We start from the raw sequence: 26,106 nt of genomic DNA on the forward strand, positions 1-26,106 counted from the left end.
TGAATGCAAACTCATAGAACTGGAGCAATGCTAGCCGCAATAAAATTTACTTGTACACATTCCAACGATTACAAGTTCTAAAAGCTAACTTGACTAAATAATGTACAATGACATACGGGTTTATAAACATTGATTGAGCCATTAATACAACATTTACTGTACAAGAGGTGACTGCAGTTTCTACAAAACTTCTTCAATTGCATTTAGCAGCTCGCAAATAATAATGGCCATGTTGAGTTCCATATTCTACAGGCAGCAAAGACAGAAGCCAGAGCGTAGCCATGATACCACTGATCCCGCTTAGAGTTGGCCCAACCTCTCCTGCCAACCAGGAGCATTATTAGAAACTTACACTTTGTAAATACCACGAAACTTATGCATCTAGAAACACAATGAAGCACTCCCCCACCTAACCATCACCACCACTCAAAAGATAAATACAATATTGATCAAGATATCCAATATTTCGAGAAAATAAAAATTTCACTGCTCACCCATAGACAGGAAGAGAATAAATGAGGGAAAGATATTACAAAACAACACGACAACAATATACCCAGTGTAATCCCACAAGTGGGGTCTGGGGTACGCAAACCTTACCTCTACCTTCACAAGGTAGAAAGTGTTTCCAATAGACCCTCGGCTCAGGGAAAGCATAATCATAGCAGATTTAAAAAGAAAAGCAGTAACCACGGCCAGAAAAATAAGATAACCAAAGCCAAAGAAACAACAAGTAGTAATAGAAATCTAAGAATAGGAAGTACTAGACTACACTCTTACTACAGGTATGTTAAAGTAAAGGGAAAGATATTACGAGACAAGATAAATTGGCTAGTTCTCAATATTTAATTAAGAAATTCAATTGGTGGTCATTAATGAATACAAAAGAAAGAATTTATAATTTACAAGATACAATCTATCTGGATCTAAAGTATCAATTCCAACAAATATTGAACTTAAAAAATACTTGATTTCGATTTGTTAAATTCAGTATCCAAGAGACACTGGATGAATTTATCAACTCAAATAATTGTCACAAAATGAAAACGGAAAAGGTAAAAGTAAGGGGAAAAAAACTTGGTTCAGTATAGCAATATTAATTTGTCATATCAGCAAATCAATTAACAGTTATCCCCCCCCCCAAACCAACACACACAGACAGAAAGATGGGTGATCAATTATCAACCTGACAAGTTGCAGAAGAAATAGGACCTCTCAAATGTGAAGTGCACAGCAGCAGAACAAGAGAATCAACAGATAAATGCATTTAACAGCACAATAAGCAGATAGCAGTCACACCTGAAGCATCTGCATCAACTTTGGATGTTGTTCTAATAGCTGGCAGAGTTTGTCACGGTCACTCAAGAGAGACTGCAATGATGGATAATTATCAAAATCAACTAGATAACCATCTGATACAAGTACAACTAATACTCTACACTTAAAGACACAATTACTAAAATTTAGATGAACCCGTCGAGCAAAACTAATATTTCTAATACTAAATAACTAATATTCTTTTAAGAAAATCCCTTTGGAGTCTAATTATAGCGAGATATTCTAATGGTGATTGTGCATTATATTCATAATACACGAAATATTTGAATATATATCAATCATATTATTGTGTTATCCCATCATCCAAAATCTATTATTTCCTTAATTTTTTTCATTACAAAAATATAAGTACAAATATGGGCTTTAACAGACATTTTTCTTATGAAATAAAGACATTACAGTTGATCCAATTAGTTAATGAACTTTATAATTATTTCTAACTTCCCATAATTTGCAGTCTCCTAATAATATCAATAATATCAATTTTAGAGAATTGAATTGATTGCCACAACTGCAATGGGACACGCAAGCCAGTGTACAGTAAGTACCTGAATAGCTTCTGGAGATTTAAAAAACTCTTGTAATGACATCCCAGAATCTTGTTGCTGGGTGACACTATCACCGTGCAGCTGTGGAACTTGAGCGAGAGAGTGTTCTATTTGTTGCTGTTGTAATGAATGCGAGACATTCTCCTGTTGTTGGGTCTGGTAGTATACATGAGCTGGAGAAACTTGGGCTTGATGCAACACCTGTGGCGGCTGCATTTGCATTTGCATGTGCAGGGGGCTTTGTAGCAAAGGACCACTTTGCTCTGACTGGGGTGAAGCTGGAACAAGTGGCCTAAGATGCTGTTGTGGAGGACGAGGAAGTTGAGGGGGCTGGAGTGGCTGCAGCTGGGTGACAGATGGTATAGAGTGAATGGCAGGAAGATGCTGTGAGATACTAGGGAGCTTTTCAACGTGATATGGAACTGAGCTACTTCCATAAAGACTGACAGGCACTGATCCAGGCCTATTGAATAGCAAGGGTGGTGCTAATGGAGGTGGAGGATAAGATGTTAGGATAGGACCAGATGCTGAAAGGTTACCTGGTCGAACATCACTTGAATGTGTAAGAGAGGTCTGCTGAAGCTCATTACTTCCAACACTTTGATTATAAAATTGAGACTGGGAAGTTGGATTTTTTAATGAGGATAAATTAGAAAGGCTAATTGCATATGGTGGAGGCGTCGGAGGAAGTGGTGGAAGAGGCCTAACAGACCCTCCAGGTGAAGAAAGGGATGTCCGTCCAAACTTTGAATCTCGCAAAGGACTGGATATCATAGAGGCTGAAGCCCCAGTTGAAAAGTACTCAGCTTGAACCTGTTATAGAGAAAAAACATCATATTTTAGTCAACTAATAAAAATAATAATAATAATAATTATTATTATTATTATAATAACAACAACAATAGTTGTAGCAGTAGTAGACTAGTAGTAGTAGTAGCAATAACAATAATAATTACTAATAAAAATAAGAAATACAAATATTGCATATTTTCCTCACATGGAAGCCTGGTGGTAAATGTGGCTGGACATCTATCATAGAGCTAACAAATGGAGAAGATTGGCTTATACGATCTGCACTTTGAGACAACATGGGTGACATGGTCACAGGAGGTGGAGTTGGTGGTAATGGTGGCTGCAATTTCTGGTCAAAATATCCTTGAGAACCGACGGTTTGCGGAGTAACTCCAATTTTCTGTACAGTGGCTCTAGAGTAGAAGTTAGGTGGCATTCGAGAATCAACAGCTGCCTGTACAGATGATGGAGAAGCCTTTGTAAACGCAGAAGCACCTACACCAGAACTAACTGCTGCTGCAGGAGAAGCGAACCCAGTGGAGGTTTTAGGTGGGAAATTCTTCATGTCCTCGTACTGATCACTGAATTTTCTATCCGAAGAAACACTAGGTTCCCGAGCCAACGGCAGCTCAGGACGAGAAACTGACATCCTCGAAGAAAATTCACTTTGGGTATTTTCATCAGCATTTGAAGCCACCGGTGTACCCAGCTGAGAAAACTGACTAGTTTCATTCACTTCGCTTTCTGTCTCTTCAACAATTGACCGGGGAGAATTTTGTTCAACAATTACAGATGAAGGTTGATGTAGATTATCATCTGGCTGGGGAAAAGGCAGTTTATCATCAGGTTCTGATTCCTCTGCATCAAATACGATTTCTATTCCGTGGAGATCATCATCAGGATCAGGCTTCAAATGACGAGATTTACTTGATTTCTCTGCCTCTGTTTTGTTTTCAGGTAGTGCTGCTTTCTCTTGTGCAGCAGCCGAATCAGAAACCACCATCCCTGGAGGATTTTGGCGTTCCCTTTGCCGAGCCATGAATTCATCCACATGAATAGACGGTGGTCTCCCACTAGTAGATCCTATTCGCGGGACTGCTATAACATTAGGATTATTAGATCCATCCGCACTTCTTTCCCTTGCAACATAGTCATCCACGTGCATAGAAGGAGGCCTGCTCGTGTTTGGCTTGCGCTGGCGGAAAGTGTCCCTACGAGTAGGACCTGAAGGGACAATGGTAGGTATAGATCCCCGTGGGAATGCACCCTGTATGGTGTTCTCAGCAGAGGTACCATCTCCCCTGGCGCGCCTAGTATTTGGCCCTTCCATTGAGGAGATCTTCCTTTTACCAGTAAGACCTGTCTGCGTCAACCTATCACGCAAATTTTCAGGGCACTCCCACAAAAACTTGACTCCAAATTCATTTAAGTCATAATCCTCGGTCCTTTCAGTACCACCATCTACAATGGTGTGTATCTTTGAGGAACATGGAGTACCAGCTGGTGAAGGGAAAATAATACTGCTCGTTATATCATCTGCCTCAACTGTGCCGGTAGGTTTGTGCAGCAGAAGCATTAATGATCTTGCTGACTCCTTGATCTGTCCAATAAAAATCCAATTACATACATTTGGAGGTAAAAAATTAGAACAAACCATCAACAGGAAAGGAAAAGTATACCTGGTCCAAAGTCTTGTCCGATCCAGGCAAGAAGGAACTGTCACTTGCCTTCAACAAATTAACAAGCTCCTCTATAGATTCAATGGTCCCCTCAACAAGCCCGTCCATGACGACATTGCCATTTTCAAATCCAAAGAGGTACTTGATTGCAGCAACCCTCTCCAAGTTCACACTAAAGAATTAACAATTTTTAAGAACAAAATGCACACCAAATTACAAGAAAAGTTGGTCAACAGTGACATCTCATGCAAAGCTTAACAGGTCATGTTGCCGATTTTGACTAACAACATTTGTCCGCATAGGATAACAAATCAAGTTAGGGTCAGCTATATGGATCCTCATTGTCCAGTTGCTATATTTAAGCTCATCTCAGTTCTATGTTATATAGAATAAAATTAAGAAAAAACTATAACAAAAAGAAAAAACATTCTTTAGCACTAGGAGTTCTCAATGGCGTATAAATTTATAACAAGACAAAAGACACATAGCAAATATTGGACCTAAATTAAATAAGCTAACATGACTAAAGCTTAACCCCAACTAATTTGTATCGCCTATATAAAGATCTTTTTTCTTCAATTATCTCCCATTTTTTGCCAAGTCTATATGGACTTTAAGATATTGTAGGTCTTTCGAAACAACTTTCTTCCATGTGATCTAAGGTTTACAATGATAAGCATGCATCTAGAAGGATTTCAACTGTGGCCATGCACCAGAGAAACAGGTGGAATCTTCACACTTAACCAAGCACCCGCAGAGCCAGCATACAAATGTAAAAATAGTACATGAACAAACAGACCTTTCCCCGTCCATGCAGAAGGACAAGGCACCCGAGGATAATGTCCCAATGCTCTGAACAGTATAAGCTGGTGGAATATCCTTTGAAGCAGTTGTCCTTAACAGAGTTTCCCAGCAACATAGCAATGGAGGATGCTCCTTCCAGTCAAGATTGAAATCACGGTTTAGATCATTTTCAAATTGTTTCTCAAATTCCTGATCCTCAATGTTAGAGGACTGAACATGCAGACAAAGTGAAAGCAGAGCATCTTTTCCCTTGGCAGATGACCACAATAATCTCAAACCTAGCAGGCAGGAAAGCAATTCCTTTCCAGCAGGAAGGACCTGATACGTTTATCCAGGAGAAGGAAGTAAGGTCAGAAGATTCACGAATGAGCAAAAGAAAGCAAGAAATATACTTGTTAACTTACACTCAAAAAATAAAGCAAGAAAAGTACTTGTCGAGTCACATCATCTTAAAAAACTAGTTAGAAATTAATCAAGAATACTAACACAGGTTGGGGACACCCATAACAAACCAATTATATTTTACATGGGCTGAGTTCCGAATGACATAAAAAGGTTTCCTACAGAACAAGTTGTGATTATTGGAAACCAATCGCAAGGCCAAAAAATTTTTATAAGGTAATAAGTCCCCAAGGCCAAAATACTATTCTCTGAAAATTTGTTCGAGGGCGTTCATCAAGAATCATGTGTGGAAAATGGCTGACCTAGGAAAATCAGTTTCTGCGGGTTTGGTTATGCACAACGGCTGATATCTCTTTTTCTTTATATATATGTGAGGCATATTTACGATAGAAAAAATGAAGGGAAAGAGATGCTTGATGGCGATATGGTATTAAATATCTTGGGGATGCTTACAAACTATACTAACAGTTTCTTATCAGTTTCTATTCGAGAACACCACACCCCTTACATCTTATTCTTTGTACTCCGTCTTATAATACCTTTTGCTCTAACTTGGAGCTTACATCTAAAGGCATAAATCTGAATCTTATTTACCTTCTTTGTTTTCCCCCAATCCTAAACCCCCTCCTTTAGGAATCAGAAATAGAGAAGTCTGCAACCATTACTAAAAAGCTTTGCAAATTTTGAAAATAAATACAGAAAATTTAAAAATATAATAGTGTGAGAATGAAAAAAAGAAAGTTTGTCAACCAAAAAGACCCCTGTATCAATATATCAACCTAAATAGAGTCATATCAGCAGAATCAAGATTTTCAATTAGAAAAAAACAGCAACTATTAGTACTGGTTCAGGAATCGAAATGCTTTAATTTTCCCAAAGGACCGAGGAAGGAGCAAATACTATAATGCACTAATTACAAAGCGAAATAAATTGCAAGAAAACTAAAACTGATGGTCCCCATCCAGCCCAATCAAACAAGAGAAAAGGAAGAAAATGTCGATGGTACCTACTATTAGATACAGTGCAACATAACCTACAAATCAAAATCCAAAGAAATTTGAATCGTGCCACAAACTTCAGAAGCTTAACCAAAATCTTGAACTGATATCCAGAAAGCAAATAACAAATAGTGCATAAACCACGGTTTCATATAGATGCACAGTTGCCCATGAGTACCACATCTAAGCCATAAATTAAACAGATAACAAAAAAGGAAATACCTTGCAAAATCTAAGGAGCAATGACAAAAGCAAGCAACTTTCTTCAGCAGTCATATCTTCAGGGATGTGTCTGGAAATCACAACAAGCACACTAGAAACATAAGCATCAACAGAAAGAGCTAAACAAGAAACCAGATTGCTGTACATGCAACCCTAGCTAACCTCTCAACTATTCCTGGGGTTTGCGGAGAAGCCCTGCACTCACTAATTAGTCGAATAGACTTGAATACAGGGACACACCAACTAAGTGGTGAAAACCCTTTCTGAGCTGACTGTTTCGCATCTAAGCTAGCAGCAGCTGAACACTTTTCAAGAACCTTCATTAGCATCTGAAGGCCACCCTCCTTCAAGAATAATCGCTGATGAACACAAGAAATGTGTTAAGCATATAACATTCAGCTGCTTAGTAACAGATACATATGTAAAACTATTAAAGCAGATTCAATTTATTGTGAATGCAGACACCTTTCCATGTGGGTGCTCTAGCAGTAGAGACAGAAAGGAGAGCAATTGCTGAACCTGAAAGAAAACGGTTTGCAATCATAAGAAAACAAGTTGAAGTTCACATCCTGGAAAAAAATCAGAAACAATATTGTTGCCAAGACGCATGTAAAGAGGGAAAGTAATATGACCTTGTAAGAATCCAAATCAGACAATGGAAATTTTTCAGAAAGACGATCACGAATCCACAATATCATTGGCCGTAGAAGTACTGAATCATTATCACCGCTTATAGATGCAATACGAATAATGAACACTCGAAGCATGTCTTGGATGACCACCAATGTCTGATAAATTGCACCTTAATCATTAGACAAATTGCAGATCAAGGATAAATGAAAATATTCATTCTCCAAAAAAAAAAAAAGGATAAATGGAAATTTTCTCCGAACTGCCCATTGAATCACTAAATCCAGATGTAATAATAGAAAGAAAACTAGGGACTGACAAATAATTACATACACTGGCAGAGCAATATAGAATAATCTGAGCAATTTTGCTCAAGTGCGGGTTCAACTGGGTAAGCAGCTTCTCCCGGAATCCAGCCTGCAAGAACCAATTAATCTCCTTCTCCTTCTTAGGCCCTAATAACGTCCTCACGGCCAAGGTTCTAAGGACACTCAATGTGGGTGTTCCATTTTCCCAGAGCCAGACACCTTCCTCTGCGAATAAGTCGTTCTTGAATGTACATATATGATCCGGAGAAGAGATAATCAGTTTGCAGTCAGCTTCAAATATGACATATCAAGGGGAAAAAAATGAATATCAAGCTTGCTGCCCAAGAATCCGAGTTATCAAGCGTCACATACCAATAAGCAAAGCAGACTACAGATTTCCTTGGGACCTAATGCCAATACTGAAGTTGCATGAAGACTATCTAGGAGGAAATGAAAAAGGCCAGGGGTCCAACCATAAACTGGCCAACATGCTAATGCAGAAACAAGAAGATGGCAAGCAGCTTGAAACCCAAGTGCAAAACTGGGGTAAGGATAGGATACATCTGCTGCACAGGCGGCCAACTTTGGACTGCAATAAAGGAATAAAAATAGTTAAATAAAGTAAGAAGGAGAAACTAGGTGAAAATAATTGCTGGAACTTAGATGAAAGTGTAAGCCGTTTCCTTACCTCACTTCTCTGTGCAACTGTAGAAGAGCATTTACTAGTTTAGTATTCCTGTGCTGCTCCTTAGCTTCCTACAAGTTGAGTAAGAGAACAACTTGCCTCTGTCAGGAATATGTTGTGCAATGCAGAACTTGGGAAAAGATAAATGATCATCTAGCTTATAAAAAGGTAACCACCAAACCACAAATGTGCAGAAAAAGGGATGCTGCTCAAAGAATTAGATCTAACACTATTATAGACAGCAATAATCCCAAACATTCTGTAAAACTTCTGCTTTATAATTGACAGGAGCTAAACTCTAATTGTCCTAATATAAGCCCTCACTAATAGTTTATGAAGGATGGAGATGTCCTTGTTTGAAGACATAAATACAGCAATGTCTCGGAAGGTCGACCAAGTTTCGATGAGGAACCAAAGAGATAATGCGCAAGCATTTGAAGACCAGCACTGGAGGAAACAACTTGAAAATATAACAGCAAGTACTTTCTCCCCTAAAATAGTCACTACAAACCTTTAGCTTCTGCAACAGATTAATCAACAGCACCAGACAGGGAATTAGCAAATCAAGGAGGGTCTGTTCACGATTACGTTCCAGTAGTAAATCCGAAGTCGAATTGCATTCTGTACCCTCATCAACTAGGTAATCTGCTCAAGGAAAAATAGAAACACGAAAATATTGTAACGTATGACAACATATACTTTCTGAAGTCAGGAAAAAGCAGAAAGTAAAATAGAGAAGGGAATTGAAGATAGATGTCACAATTAAATAAAAGCAAAATATTCATGAGAAAGGATTTCATAAGTTTGATCTTCCTACATGGTTCTCCAAGAACGAAATCTATAGAGCATTAGGGTCAAAGTGACAGACATCTGTCAGAAACAGAAGCTCCAAAGCATGCCCATTTACTACCATCAAATAAGAAAAGCATATAATTTGCATATTAATATGATTTGAACGATAGAGCTGACAAATAAGCTGGATGGTTTTTCCTCTTTTGTTTTTCTGGGACTCTTGCTCACAGTGGAAGAGAATTAGGGGAACTGCTGTCTAGTATTTTCTACAGAAGCACTGTGTTAAGACCATGTGAAGCTCGGTCCTGTTCACGTGTCACTGCATAATGAGGAGCGACTCCAAAAACAGATTTAAGATCCATATTTTCTACTGTCCCTTCAAGATGTCAGATAAAATTGGAACGATAAAGAGAAGATTAATATGACCTTTTCTTATGAAGTAGATTCATTGAATGGCATCAAGAAGATGGAAAAAACGATAAATATGAACTTGGAGCAAGGATGACAGACACAAACCGAAAAATGGTCCACACTTTTTTGACAATCAAGAAAGATCTAAATTCTCTACTGGACACCATCCCCTCTCAACAAAGCATGGACCATATCCAGGAAACACTGGTGCATCCACAAGTTCCACTATCTTTTTCTTTTGGCATAAGGGAGTACCAATCATCTCCCCAGTTCCACGGTAAGATCAACTACCAAGCGTTTGAGGGAGGAAGGTGGAGGTAGGAGAAGAGGCCATCTACACCAATAGACACTTCCAACATTATTTTCCCTTTTGGATACTTGATGGGTCATCGGCGAGTCTTCAATTATTTGGCCATCATACTCCTGAGTCCTGACCACTTCAATAAAGGAAAAACAACCGAAAAAGAAATGAAGAGTAGCATTACCAAAAACTAAAACCACTGCAAACCTTCTCTTCCCCGTCAATATTTCTCTCCCATAGTTTCCATCTCACAACCACTCAAACCGATATCCCACCTATGAAAATAAAGATTGATTTACATTCCTTCTTTGTTTTTTGGATATGGTAAATCCTATCTCCCTTCCCAACTCCACAAGGCAATGGTGGCTTTTCTCACTTTCCCATTGGTGACTCAAACCAAAATCTCGAGGTTGGACGTAGAGGGTTGTCCTTTCGGGTATAATATCTCTCAATTTCATATATGGGCTTAACCGAAAACTTAGCTTGCAAGCCTTAAACAATTTCCCGAATTTAATTACTCAAGCTTGAAAACAATGTGATAGTAGTGTGACATTATATCCATTATGATAGGAGATATATCCAATTATCCAAAGCCGAAGTTGATAACAAGTTCAGCATGAATAAAGCTATTGCGACTAGCCCCGTGGCTTAATTCAAGGGGCAAAGGTTGAGGCACTTATGACTTAGGTCAAAGGTTCAAGCCCTACGCCATGCCAACTAAGCCTGTTATTTAAGTGGAGAAGGTTAGAGGGGCAGGCCCATTATCCCCGAGTTTCAAAGGCTACGGTTGGTCCTAATGGTTGGACCCAAACGGATTCCTCGGTCGTCCAAGAAAAAGCAAGCTACCGCAACTAGAAAAGCCAAGAAGATTGCCAATAATCCTAACAGTCCTATGAGGCCTGCCAGCAATTTTTTCGTTTTCATGGAGGAGTTCAGGAAGCAGTAAAAGGAGAAGCATCAAGAACTACACATGTATTTCGTCTGCTGGCAGAAACTGCAAACAAACAGATTTGCTGTGAAAGCTCCTTAGTCTTAGATAGCAAAGGCAGAAAAAAGGAAAGGCCAAATGCGGCAAGAGCATCCAGGCTTAAAACAAATGACAGGCTGGTGGAGCCGCTGAAGAAGAGGATGTGACAAGTCGTAGTCTGATGTGTTAGCAACGAGAAGGAAGAGGGGATAATGACTAAGGAGTTCTAGTTGGTGAGGAGATTGATGGTAAATTTTATATAGCATCTTAGGAATTCTCTCTTTTTCAAGTAACCTTTCCAAATAATTGTTTTATTTATTGAAGGTGGTGTTCGGGCTAGCTTTTAGGCACCTTGACTTTTCAGAGGCGTATGTAGTGTTATAGTACCGAGTTCATCTGAACCTAGTACTTTCAACGTGGTGTATAAATTTAGTGTAAAAATTCACTAAAATTGCAACACATAGCGGGTCTGAACCCATAACTTTAAAAATATAATAGGTTCTATACTAATAACTTTAAATGTTAAACCCATATAAATCCTAGATCCGCCTCTGCGACTAATCCACCAGGTACCTACTACCTCCCACCAGCACAGGTATCGGGTAACTCTGTCAACCAAGGTTTAGGTAGATGGAAGTCACCTAGTGTTTTTTGCCTCCGCTAAGGATTGAGCCCAGTAGAGGCTCAAATCACCTTGGCAAATACTTGTTTCCAAGGGTGCAGTTGAGAGAGTAAAAGAAGAAAAGATAATCAAACGAGCTCTCTTAAAAGTTCAAATGGTTTATGTACTTTTTATTTAGATGGTATTCAATGATAATTCAGCTAGGATTTGTCTCAAAAAGGAAAAAAAAACTTGATGTCAGGACAGGAAATAAGGCAATCACAATTTACATTGAAGTATATATTGAAAAATAATTTGTCAAAAATAGTTTCTCACTAATTTTTTAGAGGGTGACAGAGAGATCTATTATTTCAGCTTCGGAACTCAGTGGGCAATTAGCTCATTCCTCTACCCTTGTCCAGTTAAGTACCAGACCAGACATAATGCAACAGCCATGTTTCAGACTTGTGGGGTACGCTTACCACACACCATGTTGTACTAATTCTTAGCATATTGTATAAAATTCAGAAGTATTGAAAAAAAGCATTCTTAAATAGTAAGAGAATCCAATGGGGAACAGAACCCATAGATTCTTTATGTGGAGGAGTCGGTATGTAAATTGAGCATTACTTTGCGAAGAAACCACAACAATGACTACTGAGCACTTAGAGCCCGTTTTGATTAGCTGATTGTAAATAGCCGATAAGTTTGAAATGCTGAAAAGCATTTTTAAGTGCTGAAACTGATTTTATAAATAAGCATTTACGTGTTTGGATAGACATGCTGAAACGGATAATAAGCAGTTGATGTGTTTGATAGAAAAGTGTTGATAAGTTGTTCTTTTATTAAAATGACTAAAATATTCTTAAAAACTTTACAAAAGAATATAAATTAAAAAGTTTCTTTGTAAAGAAAAAGATAAACAACGAATATAGAATGAAAAGAAAGTTAGAAAATTTATTTTGGGAAAAATATTGTGTATTAGAAAATATTATTAAGGATAAACTAGTAAAAGCCTTGGTCAAACTTAAAGTGCTTATAAGCTAAAAAGCCATAAGTTGGGGATGACCAACTTATGACTTATGGCTGATTTTAGCTTATAAGCACTTTGGGTGCTTACCAAACGCGTAAATACGCCAAAAGGTACTTATAAGCCAGTTTGACCAACTTATAAGCTTAGCCAAACACCCTGTTAGTCACTTCTCGAAAATGATATTTTTTTTTTATTTTTTTTTTAGAAGGGCTCGAAAATGATATATAAAATGAGAAGAAAGAGCAGCAACATAAGCTTTCCTACATTATCCTTACATTTGTGCAGTGAAGCAATCAATCCAAAAAATATAAACTTTTATAAAGCATTCTTCCAACATCTTGTATGATTTTAACAACAAAATCTACAATGGCAAACTTTCTTCACATAGTTTTCCCCTCTAACAAGCTCATTCAACAACAACAACAACCTAGTGGAATCCCACAAGTGAGTATGGGGGGTAATGTGTATGGGGAGGTAGAGAAACTCTTTCTAAAAGACCCTCGGCTTCTAACAAGCTCATTCATGGTGACTTTTTGTTTTCCCTGCATTTTTTTGGGAAACACATCTTATAGCTACTTTCTTGACATCAAAATATAGCATTAAATCCAAAAAGATATACACATCCTTTTGAGCTCTACTAAGATTGATCATGAAACTCCACTTAAGGCACGATGGGACTCACGAGGGTTGGGGGAGCCTTCCCTAGGAAAACCTAATAAGACTCATTCAAATACTTGAGTTCAAGAGTCCATATCAAGACTTATCATGAAGTTGCACTATATGCGACTATAGAAGTCCTTGTGCCGCACGCAAGGGTGTAGCCTAGCGGCCAATGAAGCTAGATTGGACCATAGAAGATCAGACTTCCAATCCTAGTAGAGGCAAAAAAAAAAGTTAGGTGATCTCTTTCAATCTAAGTCTTGATAGACAGGGTTATCCGATCCCTATACTGATGGGAAATAGCAGGTACCAGCACACTGATTGACCTGGACACCACTATTACCCAAAAGAAGTTCGTATATCAAATGTTTTAACCAAATTAACACGAAAAAACTCCGAGCAACACAAAGAAAGCACAAAATACTTGATTTGATTAAACAATGTAAAACTTCTGCTTTCATAAGGGAAGTTGATACTTCATTCCAAAGCATAACCAATTCATTAAACAGATTATGTGCATCATAAACCTAGGCTCTACTGATTGGGGTTTTTACTAGTGTTCCATATCACAAAATATGGTCGAACATTTATTTTATTCTCTTTTTCTTTTGTATTTTCGGATAATTTCAGTGTATGATAGAATTTCCAGAGTACGTTATGAAAAGTTTACATCCAACAAGGGGTCAGAAGTTAGGAAAGAAATATTTAGGTGCCGAAGTATAGCTGAATCTTCTAATTCAAGCAAACATAATGGTTGGAAAAACTGACCATATATGTTTGAGGACCTCTCAAGCATGAGCCTGCAGTTGATTAAAACTGCATGGATAACCATGACTGCACCTTCATCATAAAGAGCAGCAGTGACAGCCTTCACCAACAAACAACAATATTACGGATGAGTTTTCCCTAATGACGTAAAATATGATAAGAATGATACCGCTATAATGTCATACCGAATTATCGGAAATAAACGCCAAAATTCGAAATGCTGTCGTCAGCTGAACAACAGATGAGTCACGAAGAACAACACCAGGAAAATCCTTCTCAGTGATGCGTTTCCCAAGCATATTCTCTATGATACTACCATCAGCACAGGAAGAATCCCCAATGACATTATCAACGTCCATGCCATCAGATGCCAAAAGACTTGTTGAGGCCATGTGAGCATCTCCTCCAGAAGCTAAGATAGCTGTATATCGTAAAAGACCAATTGCTCCACTCCTGTGGTACACCACACTAGCATCAATCCAGTCCAAAAGTCTTGCAGGAGCATCTTTTTTGCTGGATCCTGGGGAGGAGGAATGTAAGACTCTATGAAGTTCTTTAGCATGTCCAATCCAAGCCCCTAGAGAAGACGCAGTTGAGTCCGAAACAATGACCTCAAAAATCTCAGCAGTAGCGTGAAAGATAGCAAGGTTCAAGGGTGACGCTCCTAAAAAATCAAGAAGTTAATAGACATGAGGTGAACACTTTGAAAATTCAATATAATCAGCATAAAGTAGCATCAATTCCAGTTTTTCCCTTTTTAAAAAAGTAAAGTAGCATCAGTTCCATTTTTGAGGTGAAAATTGCTGCTAAATGGAGTTCTCAAGTACCACTATTTGGGGCAACTGGATCCGATTCCCTGACTGAGTGAAGTATTGCAATTAAAGCTGAAAGAGCCTACACAAGACAAAAGAAATTCCAGGTCATGGAAATATAATACCAGAGATGGGCAAATGCATATCACTCGACGCAAGGAAAAACTTGATTTTAGAGTTTCAAAATGTATCACTAAATGATAAGCTATAGATATTAAGGTTGACGATAATAATTGTGTTAGCCAGTAAAACTCACACATGAAGCTTTTGAAACATTTCCATTTTTTATTAGATTGATGCAGAATAACAGCCTATTACCTCTGGGAAATGAACCAGAGCCAACAAAGCCTGGCGCCCACATTCAGATCTGAAGAACATCTCAAAAGCATTAGTCAAAAGGCTGAGAGATTGTAAACCTTCAGATAAAATATAATAAAAAGTTCCTACCTGGAAAGACCGCAAAGCTGCCATACTACCCACAACAAATCTTCAGAGTTTGGACTTGATGTCGTTAAACGGTCTATGGCATTAATCTGCGACATGTACAAGAGGAAATACAGTTGATTACTGGAGAGAAAATATAAACACAAAGAATTTTGAGGAATGAGGAGAAGATTTGTTTCGTTGCTTTCTTTCTTGTCTCTATAATGCAGCAGGGTTTAGAGGAACAGAGAAATAATGAACATATTGATTGCAACAATAACCAGAACTCACTGCCATCAAATGCATCTCAATGATCAGCGCAACTTCACGTGGGTGACAAAAGAAACCCTTGGAGATTAGGACAGATGCATGTCGAAGGGAAATGGAGTCTTCCTTCTTCCAATTATCAACACCCTTTAAGGCATGAATTATTGTAGTGGCAACTTCAAGGTCGCGACCAAGGAAAATCAACCCTGAAAACAGAATAAGTGTATATAACAAAAGATTTTGAGGTTTTTGAAGAAACACTGCCACGGAACTGAGTTAGAAAAACCGAACCTATCAACTAATATAAATCAAACCTGAGCGAGTAGAAAGAAGAGAAAGAACAATGGCCTGAAAGTATGATACAATATCCACAAACAAGTCCACCGTGCTGGCTGTGTCAGACCATAAAGCAGAAGATGACAACAGCGCAATGGACAAAGGGAGGAAACCCCTTTCCTGCTCACAACAAAAAAAAAAGAACAAAGATTTGACAAAATTAGTTATCAATACAAAATTTTATTAACAAGGGCAATGAACAAGATTTTCAGGAAAATCAAAGAAAGGTACAAGCAAAGAGAAACATAACCCAACAGAGTGATCCTAGCGGTAACCTCAGAGGGATCGCGTTCATGACAACTCTAAGAATGACTTCAATATGGAACTTGGTAAGGAGATTAAAAACCTCTGTTTTTTTACAAGTCTGAATTTCATTTGTTTGGTTTTTGTCTTCTTCTTCTTTTTTTTTTTGAAAAAAGGAACTAGATTTGCACATATTATATTTCTGGACTTCAATCTTAACCTGCATAGGCCCAAAGCTTGATCATTTTAAATCTTAACCCATAATTTTCTAGCTTTGTAAAATTTGTGATGATCAATGATTAATCAGGCTTCAAAAGCAGCTTAAATATACTTGAAAGAGCAGTAAATGAAGTCACAACAACATCAAAATAACCACCAGATGGACAAAAAAGAGAGTTCAGCCTTAGCTAATTATATGGTATTAATATAACTGATCACAAACAATAATTTAAATGGGGTCCTACACCCTTCCTTTTTGAGCTTAATCCCTATTCAAATGAGTCATGGTCTAGATTTTCTTTCTAGATCCATAATGGTTTCGTTCGTCAACAATTGAAACAGCTTAACTACCAGACCAAAGAATGATTGTAAATAGACTAATCATGCTCTGTGCAAGTTGTGTGAACTCTGATCTTTATACATGTAAAATTCACTCTTTTGAGAAAAAACATAGCACTTTAAGTGCAGAAATGTTTGCCTATTGATATTGGTTTTTAAAAAATGACATTTCAATTCCTTACCCCATCCAACAAAAAAAAGCAAATGACATTGCCCTAAGAATGACGAATTATGAACCTTATAAAGAAAATGAGGCAATTGAATCAATTCCAGGGTTGTCAAAAAATGAATTGATACCATGATGGTCAGATATAGAGAAGTTTTATTATTCCCAATAACGCAAGTGAACTGAAAATGCTTATATTACCAACCAGTTTGAAGTTTGAACAAACTTGTATGAGAACTATCACCCAAAACTCTATTTTGTGATAAGCGAGAATAAAAAATTAAAACTAACAGAATCATTCACATTGCTAGCCGCTTCTGTCTTTTTAGGATGAAGGATTAGGCAAATAGGCAAAATAGTCATAGGTCACAGCAACCATGGATTAATGCCTATGTCTATTTATAACCGCCATCATTCAGGACCAGGGAAGGCAAAAGAAACAATCCAGCCAAAAATTGTTCTATTTTCTGAAAGAGTTCATAAAGGAACCATCCTTTGCTGTCCTAGAGTAGATCTGTTTTTACAAAGTTCTTAACTAGGCAATTGGCCAGATGAGGGCCTAAGATCAGAGCATGCAGCAAAATCAAGCAATGGATCTAAGAAAGTCAACTCTGAAGCACAACTTTTTCTATTCTTGTCTAGGCATTCGAGTAGTCTAGAAGTAAAAATCTTCCTTTACGGTCTCAAATTCTTCGCTGAGTTACTAAAAAAGTTTAACCAAAATACGGGGAGACAGGCATAGATAACACTTCTTGACCACTATGAGTTGGTTAAAATATACCTTCAGAAGGGAAAGCAAATGTTGATCCATGTCATTGTTAGAAAAGCAACAACTTGACTGAGTTATCAAGTGACTGGTTGAATTATATGATAATTGTCCAGCATCACCAAGAACCAAAGATTTACTTGCACAAGCCACCAGAGAAGGATCTTCAATTGGGCCAGAGGAATTTATTAATTTCTGCACCAATACTTGTCACAAAAATGGATGATAAACCAACTATAATACCACAATAAACAGGTAACGAGTAGATAAAATTTTAACTGACCAAGAAGTTCTTGAGTTGAAGTTTAGCATTGGCAAGTATATCCATGGTGGCACTAGTAGCTTGACCAGAGCCAGATAGACCTCCCAGGACAGACAATATGGAGCACTATTGAGAAGTGAAATAAAAAGAGAGTTCATATGAATATGTTTATCGAGTGTACAACAAGACATAAAGGAGGACATTAACAAAATGATGTACCTCATATCTGGAAGAAACTTCATAAAACCGCAAACGATGAAGTATATAAGTGGCAAGAGAGGCTACATCATGCCGCTGATTGTGCAATAATACCTTCAACAATAGATTGTATCGCTCACTAGTACCAGAAGGTATATTTTCATCCTCACGAGGCCACCATCCAAGGAAACCTTCGCAGCCAACTGAATGACGAGTTGCCTGTTCAATAACTCCAAGGTGCAGCAATTTGAGAGCACTAGAGTTCTGCAAGCTACTAACAAAACAATAACCAAGCTGCTCCATGCCACCACAGTTAACAAAATGATAGCAGCTTTCTCTTGCCGAAGACACTAAAAGAGCCAGACTCAAACAGAGAACCATGTTCTCTCTCTGAAAGGAGAAATCAAAATCAGAATCATATTACAAAATTTACACATGAAAACTAGACACATTTAGAAAAAGAAGAGACAGAAAACATCTAGCCATATTATAATGAGGATATGATATCATAATACACACACAAGCTAGATATCCAATCACCTTTGAAAGCTCACGATGAACAACATCTCTAGTACTACTGCCAAATTTGAAGTAGTGGCTTAAGGAGTCCAGCAGTTGCTTTGAAGCAGGAGTCTCATTCTCAGATTCCAACAACATAGCATCTGCTACAAATTCAGCAGACTGGTCCCCAGCTTGAAAAATAAAGCTATCATGTATCTCCAGGAGCTCCTTTTTGGCTTCAGCAATTGCAAGTTGAACTTCTTGATTATAAACCAACTTATCCAGCCCAAGTTGCTCTTGCATTGTAATCATAGAAGGAAAGCATGGAGTTGCATAGATTGAGGCCACTGATAACAAGGACGTAAGAACCTTATTTTTCACGAGTCCAAATTTTGGTGATTCCAACATTTTAAGAATAAGTTGTAAAAACTGCCTGAGCTCGAGAGGAATATCCTGAGGAATATTTTTTAGGGATAATGATTTCAAAGAAGACAATGTTTGCTCAGTTGACAGATTATTTGGACGCAATGCAGGTGGGAGGTCTTCAAGGTCTCCTTCTACAACACTAATAGTATTGGCCAAAGAGCCATCTAAATCAACATCTATGTTGAATTGGCCAAGATCTTCAGTGGTGTTTCCATACACAACCAGGCTAAGGCTTCGATAGCTGCCTCGCACAACCAAATGATTGGTTACAATTGCCTGCACACGTCATATTCACTTTAACAAATAGTAAAATACTAAAGATTCTCATTTTTCTTTCCAGTTTAAACCTTTTAAAAGAGGTAAGCAGAGGAGGGCGAAACGTGTGGCAATAAAGACATATATAGGAATTCAACGAGGAAAGAAAAGAGAAAAGTAACAATGGAAAATAAGTTCAGATTAGGATCTGTCCAATTGAAGTCTAGAATGCACCATACAGGAAATAGTAGTTGCATATGATAGCAATAACACTCATAGAGCCCCATGAGTAAGTTGCAAATAGAAAGGGGCCCTCAAAATGCATCTTTTTCCCATCAGGCATGGGAACCACCTCACAGGTAATAACAACAAGAAAAGGGAAAGAAACGGCATAAAATGCTGTTCTAGAAACAGAACTGTTTTGTTTTCTTGCTCAGTTATTTTGGTTTTTCAAATCCAAACATGTTTTGTTTTGTTTTAGAAAACAAAAACAGAACAATCAGAACACACATTCTCTCAGAATAATCCCAAATCCAATCACTGGTAAAAGACAAAACAAAACAGAAGAAGAACATAACAAAAACAAACTGTTTCCTAGTCCAAACACACCCAGAATTTCTGTAAGCCAGAAGAGAAGACAGTTATCACATTTCCCTACTGTTAGTGGACACTTAAGCCTGCCTCTTAATTATCAAAATAAAAAAAATAAAAAATGAAGTCTTATGTCTTATTTTGTCCCTTGGTAATATGCCTTGGTGATGCCTAGAACTGCAATCTGCTTAAGCAGCTGCCTTGTTTGAAGAAAAAGACAATTTTGGAGGATATTATACACATGTTTGTCTGGGCTTATTTGGCTGGAAAGAATTAGAAGGACGTTTCAGGGGAAGAATATGTCTTTGAACAGGCTCAGATCCATCTCTGTTCAATATTTATACTGGTTGACAGGTGAAGCAAGGATAAATATCCTATTTCCCACCATGAAATATGAAGCCTTTGGATGCGTTAAGATCGAATGACTTTTAGCTCATTTCTTCTACAGTTATCGTTTTATATATCCTGTCTTATATGGTTAGCACCCTTAGTGCTTCATCAATGAAATCTAAATATCAGAAAAATGTCTGTAACGATCCAATTCAAGCTGATCAAACTTAGAATATCATGAAATATATATATGTTTTGGAACTTCTGAAAAGATTGGATCTTGTTACTTTAAAATATTTAAAAAAATGGTAGAAAACACATCTATAAAGTGAGAGATACCAAAACACAAGAGGCGTTCACAAAACTTAACAGATACTGAGCCACAAGAAGATAACTGGCTTTGTTTGTTATTTTTGTGCATAAAGAGGAGCCTCAAAAGAGCTCGTTTAGGAGATATTTTAGCAAAACTGACCCTGATGGCTCATTCACCAAGTCATTGAGGAAAAAATGTTGCTTATACATCGATGGGATCACTAACTCCAAAATTGAATTTTAAAGTTGAAAAAGCAAGCCATATTCTGTTTTTTGGGGGGGACAAATTAGTATTTCAATTATCTTTCAGTTGGTACTGATACGGACCAGTCTTACCTAGCCAACTTGGGAAAACTATTAGACCTTCATAAAAGAACACTACCACCTATTGACCTTTCCAATTTAGACAAGTACTCAGGAGAGACTGCAACAGCAGCTTTATGATCAATGGGTAATGACATACCAAATGTTATTCTCCACTTCTTTCTGCAGAGTCTCAACTATAGTTGATCAATTGCCAGAGGTCTTTCGGTGCTTTTCAGTGCCAAAGATCTAACCTTACAGCCCAAATCCCGTGGAGGAGGAGGAGGAGGAGGAGGAGGAAAAAGGAAGTGTGTGCACTCGGAACATTATCAGAGAGCTCATGGGTTAATATAATTCTTTCTCAATTTTATAGACGTAAAAGATTTTGGATATATGCAATAAAAGGTAAAACATTCCATTTGGGAACTAATCAACAACACATCCCATTCAGGAAAAAGGCTAGCATTACAAGACAGCCTACAACAGAAACCACGACATTCAAATTATAACAGTGGAATTCAGAATAAATTCCTCCAAATTCGCTGTGGCTAGAATTGAATCAACCAATTATAAAGGGAAGCTTCAGTTGTAAAAGTAAAAAAGAACAAGCAAATGTAGCAGGACATTATTAATGGCCACAAAATATGAATGTCCTAATGATTTATTCAAACCAAAAAGAGAATTTCTAAATGGAGTTGTCATACAAACAATAATTACTCCTGAAGAAAAGAAATGAAATAGAAAACTACTTTCTCCTATACACGCACAATAGCACAAGGGTTGCAAACAATGTGGATTAGTTCTTCGAACAACATCCTGAGAACTAACCCCATTTTCCAAGACCACTGTATGAATAAGACAAGAATTACACAAATTTTACTTGATACCTCAACTTCAAGCACATTTGACGAAGAATGAGAATACAGGAAAGGTTGACATAGACGCCTAAACCTTGTCTCTCCTTCGCATTGGACAAAAACCTCCAAAGCAAATGAGGGTGGGGAAGTGGCCCTGAGCAAACCAAAAGGTAATATCAAAACATACATCAAGAAGTATTCTCATATTTAGGGAGAACTAGATAAACTTTTATAGAAGGGTCTAAAGGGGTATTCATAAGCCATAACAATCATGATAACACATACAAAACTCATTCAATCATAATTTCACTTAGCTCCCAGAAAATCAAGATGATAACAAATTCATAAGAAGATTATATGCGTCTTCAACCAATAATGTGGTAAATTTGTCCTAACAGCATAAAAGCAGATTTATGGAGAGGATGTGGTACCTTTCAGGTTTGCTTTGTCTTCCACTCTAAATACAAAGCGTCTGCTAAAGAAATAACAGCAAGATCCTATATAATCTGGTTGAGAAGTGCGATCATATCTTCCACTTAGAACATTACACTAGATTTGTTTTAGTTATGAAAAGCATTAAACTAGACTTATCCAGAATTTCTCCATGGGACTGAAGGTTACTTTCTCTGCGATAAGGATAGAGCACTATACCTACTTCAAGAGATCTAGTTCACTAACCTCCAAAGTAATTGTGAGGCTTTTGTTATTAGTTGTATTGTTGCACAGAAAAATTGTTCTTTTTTCTGTATACATCCTTACAACGGTTTCTTTTATATGAAAGAGAAGAACATAAGCTAATCAGTCTTCGACACATAGGGTCTTCTTTTGGTTATTATATATAGGTGATTGTTCCTATAACAAAAACGCAGATCAATGATATTTGACATTGGCTTCTCAGATCCATAGGGAAAAAATGTTTTCCGCTCGAACCAGCCAATCATGTAAAGGTCTTTCCTTAATTTCCCTATTAAAATTGAAAAATTACTCTAATAAAAACTAAGAATTGAGATGAAAACATTCTCCCTGCACTCACACATGCATCAAAGAGAGTAAAACATGTTCAAACAGACTAAGCAGAAAAAAATTTTGCTAATTTTAATTTTCTATAACACATAGTAAAAAGCTTCCACTTCACTTTTCCATCAAGACGAACCGTTGTGTTCGGCCAGCTTGCGCGCCCCTCGACTAATTCCACGAATACCTGCTACCTCCCACCAGCAACAGGTACCAGGTAACTCTATCCACCAAAGCTTGGATAGATGGGAAGAAATCACCTAGTATTTGCCTCCGCTGGGATTTGAATATGAGACCTCATGGTTCTCACTCACATCATTGACCATTAGGCCACACCCTTGGTACAAAACTCAAGTAAAGTTATTCTCATAGTCATAGCCGAGAACGATACATGAGGAAGTCCTTCACTCTCCAAATTGCTAGAACACGGCACAAAACTTTCCAGACTCAGTAAAAGACTTAATAGGGTAAACTGTATTTCCACTCAATATCGATAAAATATAATTATAACCTCCTCTATCTTGCATGGTAGATTCAACCAATTTCTTTAGAATGAAAAGTATCACATCCCTTCCATTAAAGTGAAGACCATGCACTGAGATTGAAGGCCATGATCTATTAAGTTCTCATCCAATAGGCTCTTCTTAAATCTATAGCCACAGTCAGACATGAAGAGTGATATGCAAGTCAGGCTGCTTATCAAATTCTTTTTAATAAGTAAGGCTGTTGATTAGTTAGAAGTTCCAATACCACTGGAAAAGATACCTGGGGAAGTGACTTCCACCAACAATACCTCAAACATATAGATTTAAAACTAACCATAAATATCCACTTTAAGACTCGTAATAAGAGAAGCAATGAAGATTTTTTTCCTAGCTTCACCTGAACTTAGTATTACTACTAACTATCATCTATTTTTCTCTGTACCATTGTGATTAATAAGCAGCGGAATTTGTACGCCCAAAGTTCCCCACCTCCTTCTATTTCTCTTACTCTCTGTCACAATTGGAAGTTTACCAGAGATGTTCGCTGGGGATTACCATCACTGTACATGTACTTGTAAGCACACTTGGCCAAGACTCACGAGTGTCAAAACTGAGCAAGAGAAATTCCTGCCATGGACAGAAAACTCACATGTAAATTTTGAGATTCTCCAATATACGTGATTGTACGTTTAGTCATCCACTCATCAAAAGTTCCACAGTCAAAGGATCTACCAGTTTGAACAAACTTAATAAGTACAAGAAAGCACTTCCGAATAGGGATGTTAACAACTTCATGGTGTGGAATCCCAGTCTTTGGAAACTACTCTCAAGTTTCAACTGCTGTTAACACTTCACAGAGCCCAGTCTGAGATTTTCAATTTCCTTTTGTAAGTCCTTGACCTGTAAATACACCATTTTCACCCTATTCGGCTTCAAAGTTGAGAAGAACCAAGGCCTAAAACTTCAGCCTCCTGTTTATTTTATTAACCTAGGCAAATATTTATATCTTAACGACTCTTTGACAAATATGCTCCTAAGATTTTCTAAACAATGTCACATCTCAGACAAATCCTTTTTGTCTTGCTTCTCTACGTCTCACTGTCAACAATGATAACCTGATTGGCTGATGGTCCCAAAAATACCTCATTCCGTTGTAAGCATAATATATGGCGTATCAAAAACTTTAATGCGTTGTTTGAACATTTAAACCAACATTAATGCAATAAAACCGCAATAGCAACTAGGGCCTATAAATTTTTGAATTCACACTTGGACTACAACTTACATATAGCTTTGTGCAATGTTACTTCAAACTGCGGTAAATAATAAGCAAATAGAAAAAGCAAACCGTACCCCACAAGCTTGAGGGAAGAGCAAGCAGAAGCGGCATTCTGTTCAAGAAACTCGCAAGCAGTGACTACAACCGGCTCTGCGAATAGCACCTGGCAAAAACACAGATGATACAGCAATGACATCAAATAAATAAAAATAAACAATAAAAAGCATCCACAACAAGAAGATAGACAATTGAAACAACATAACACAACAATTATCCACATAACATGACCCTAGGGACTGGAAAAGAGGATAGTAGTTACCTCGTCAACATACTCATCGAGTTGAGGGTGGACGAAAGTTTGGGCAAAGAGTACACAGGGTTCCGGGCGACCCATTCCTTGTCTCCGCGTACTCCCGCCGGGAGAAGTTAACCCGAATGTTTAAATCTGAATCGTGTTTTGTTTGCTAGGGTTTTAAGACATTGAGGAGGAGGAAGAAGAAGATGCAAGGAGAAGGCGTCTGATTAAACCCAGAATGAGAAGACTCTATTATCCCGCTACTAATAAGACTGTTCTATGATGTGTTGAGGGTAATTTCGTCCTTGAATCTCTCTTTAATTGCCTATGGCATACATATATGTCAGTCATTACCTCTGTTTGACGGTGCTACAAAGTTTTCCCATTATTTTCCACCCTCTTTTCCTTTTGATTTTGTAGTAGTCGTGAAAGTAACAATTTTTTGGTTTTACATGGTTTGATAAATAAGTAAATGTACTCCCTCCGTAATTAAATCTTTATTAGTTATGATTTTTCCTTTTTCAAACACTTTTTAAATATTTTAAAGTGCAAATATATAGACGCCCCTTAAACTTGGTTCCAGTATCCATTTTGACACCTTAACTTAGCGATTTTCCTATTGAACATTTAACTCTATTTTGGTCTATATCATTTAAACAAAACGCATGACCGGCCAAAGGAGCGTTATGTCCACACATGGTAAGTACGTGTGAATGTTATTAATATTTGCTTAGATGGATATTCCAACGGTAAAAAAAAACACCCGTTAGACCCACTTCAAAACACTCGATTTTTCCATTATTTCTCTCAAAAAAGCCCTAATTCCTATTTCGTCTTCTTTCCCTTTCAAAGTCGCTATTTTTCCCTTCAATTGAAGCTTAGGTACCCAAGCTTGAATCTTTATCTGATTTCTTCCTCATCTTTCTCGTTTATCAATTCCATGTCACAAAAATCAACAACTTCACGCAATAGAATGGATATTTGTTACTGTGGATTGAACGCGCCACTGACTATATTATGGTCACCTGCAAACCCAGGTCATCGATTTTATGGTTGTAAATTGGTAAGTCGATCATATTGCTTAGACCCTTGAATTTCTTAAAAAAGAAATATGTTTTTAAAAAAATTGGCCACATTTCTTTTTTTAATTTTGTTGGGTCGAGGTGGATGCAAATACTTCAGATGGCATGATGATGAAATGCCCGACCAAGCTAAGAGGGTTATACGGGGTCTGTTGAAGAGAGTCGAAAGAACTGAGAAAACAGTTGCACGGTTGAAGTGGTTATTTGTTGTGGTGGTGGTGCTGTTTCTATGGATTTGGCTTTGCTGATGCTGATGGTTTGAAGAATAATGTACTATTTTTATGATATGTTGGTGATAATGGTGTTGTAGTTGTTGCTATTAGTTCAAGAATAATGTAGTATGTTGGAAGTGGGTACTAGGAATTTGGCCTTTTATTAATGTACACTATATTGTTATGAATGAAAT

At 37.6% G+C, this 26,106-nt stretch overlaps 1 protein-coding gene across 2 annotated transcripts; it reads right to left on the minus strand.

Moving 5' to 3' along the window:
* LOC107829690 (protein virilizer homolog) lies at positions 1–24,854 on the minus strand. Of its 2 annotated transcripts, none has more exons than XR_012708654.1 (28): positions 24,643–24,854; positions 24,398–24,486; positions 21,576–21,699; positions 18,511–19,173; positions 17,992–18,360; positions 17,794–17,898; positions 17,526–17,705; positions 15,756–15,897; positions 15,466–15,647; positions 15,199–15,284; positions 15,070–15,118; positions 14,767–14,833; positions 14,125–14,603; positions 13,940–14,039; positions 8,918–9,051; positions 8,410–8,477; positions 8,094–8,310; positions 7,747–7,962; positions 7,416–7,571; positions 7,249–7,302; positions 6,946–7,142; positions 6,784–6,853; positions 5,157–5,479; positions 4,358–4,529; positions 2,884–4,278; positions 1,887–2,699; positions 1,187–1,371; positions 1–321 (listed from the first exon to the last, which is right to left on the minus strand). XR_012708654.1 is itself a non-coding variant. In XM_016657155.2 (28 exons), the coding sequence occupies exons 1-28, from the start codon at positions 24,715–24,717 to the stop codon at positions 301–303; spliced, it is 6,618 nt and encodes a 2,205-aa protein (XP_016512641.2). In that variant the 5' UTR covers positions 24,718–24,854; the 3' UTR covers positions 1–300. The 2 variants fall into 2 exon arrangements, 1 of the variants encoding a protein (XP_016512641.2); XM_016657155.2 differs by having other exon boundaries at positions 1,300–1,371.
* Between the last annotated feature and the right edge of the window lie 1,252 nt (positions 24,855–26,106).

Source organism: Nicotiana tabacum, chromosome 4 (genome assembly GCF_000715075.1).
Source record: "Nicotiana tabacum cultivar K326 chromosome 4, ASM71507v2, whole genome shotgun sequence".
In the NCBI taxonomy this organism is placed as follows: Eukaryota; Viridiplantae; Streptophyta; class Magnoliopsida; order Solanales; family Solanaceae; genus Nicotiana; species Nicotiana tabacum.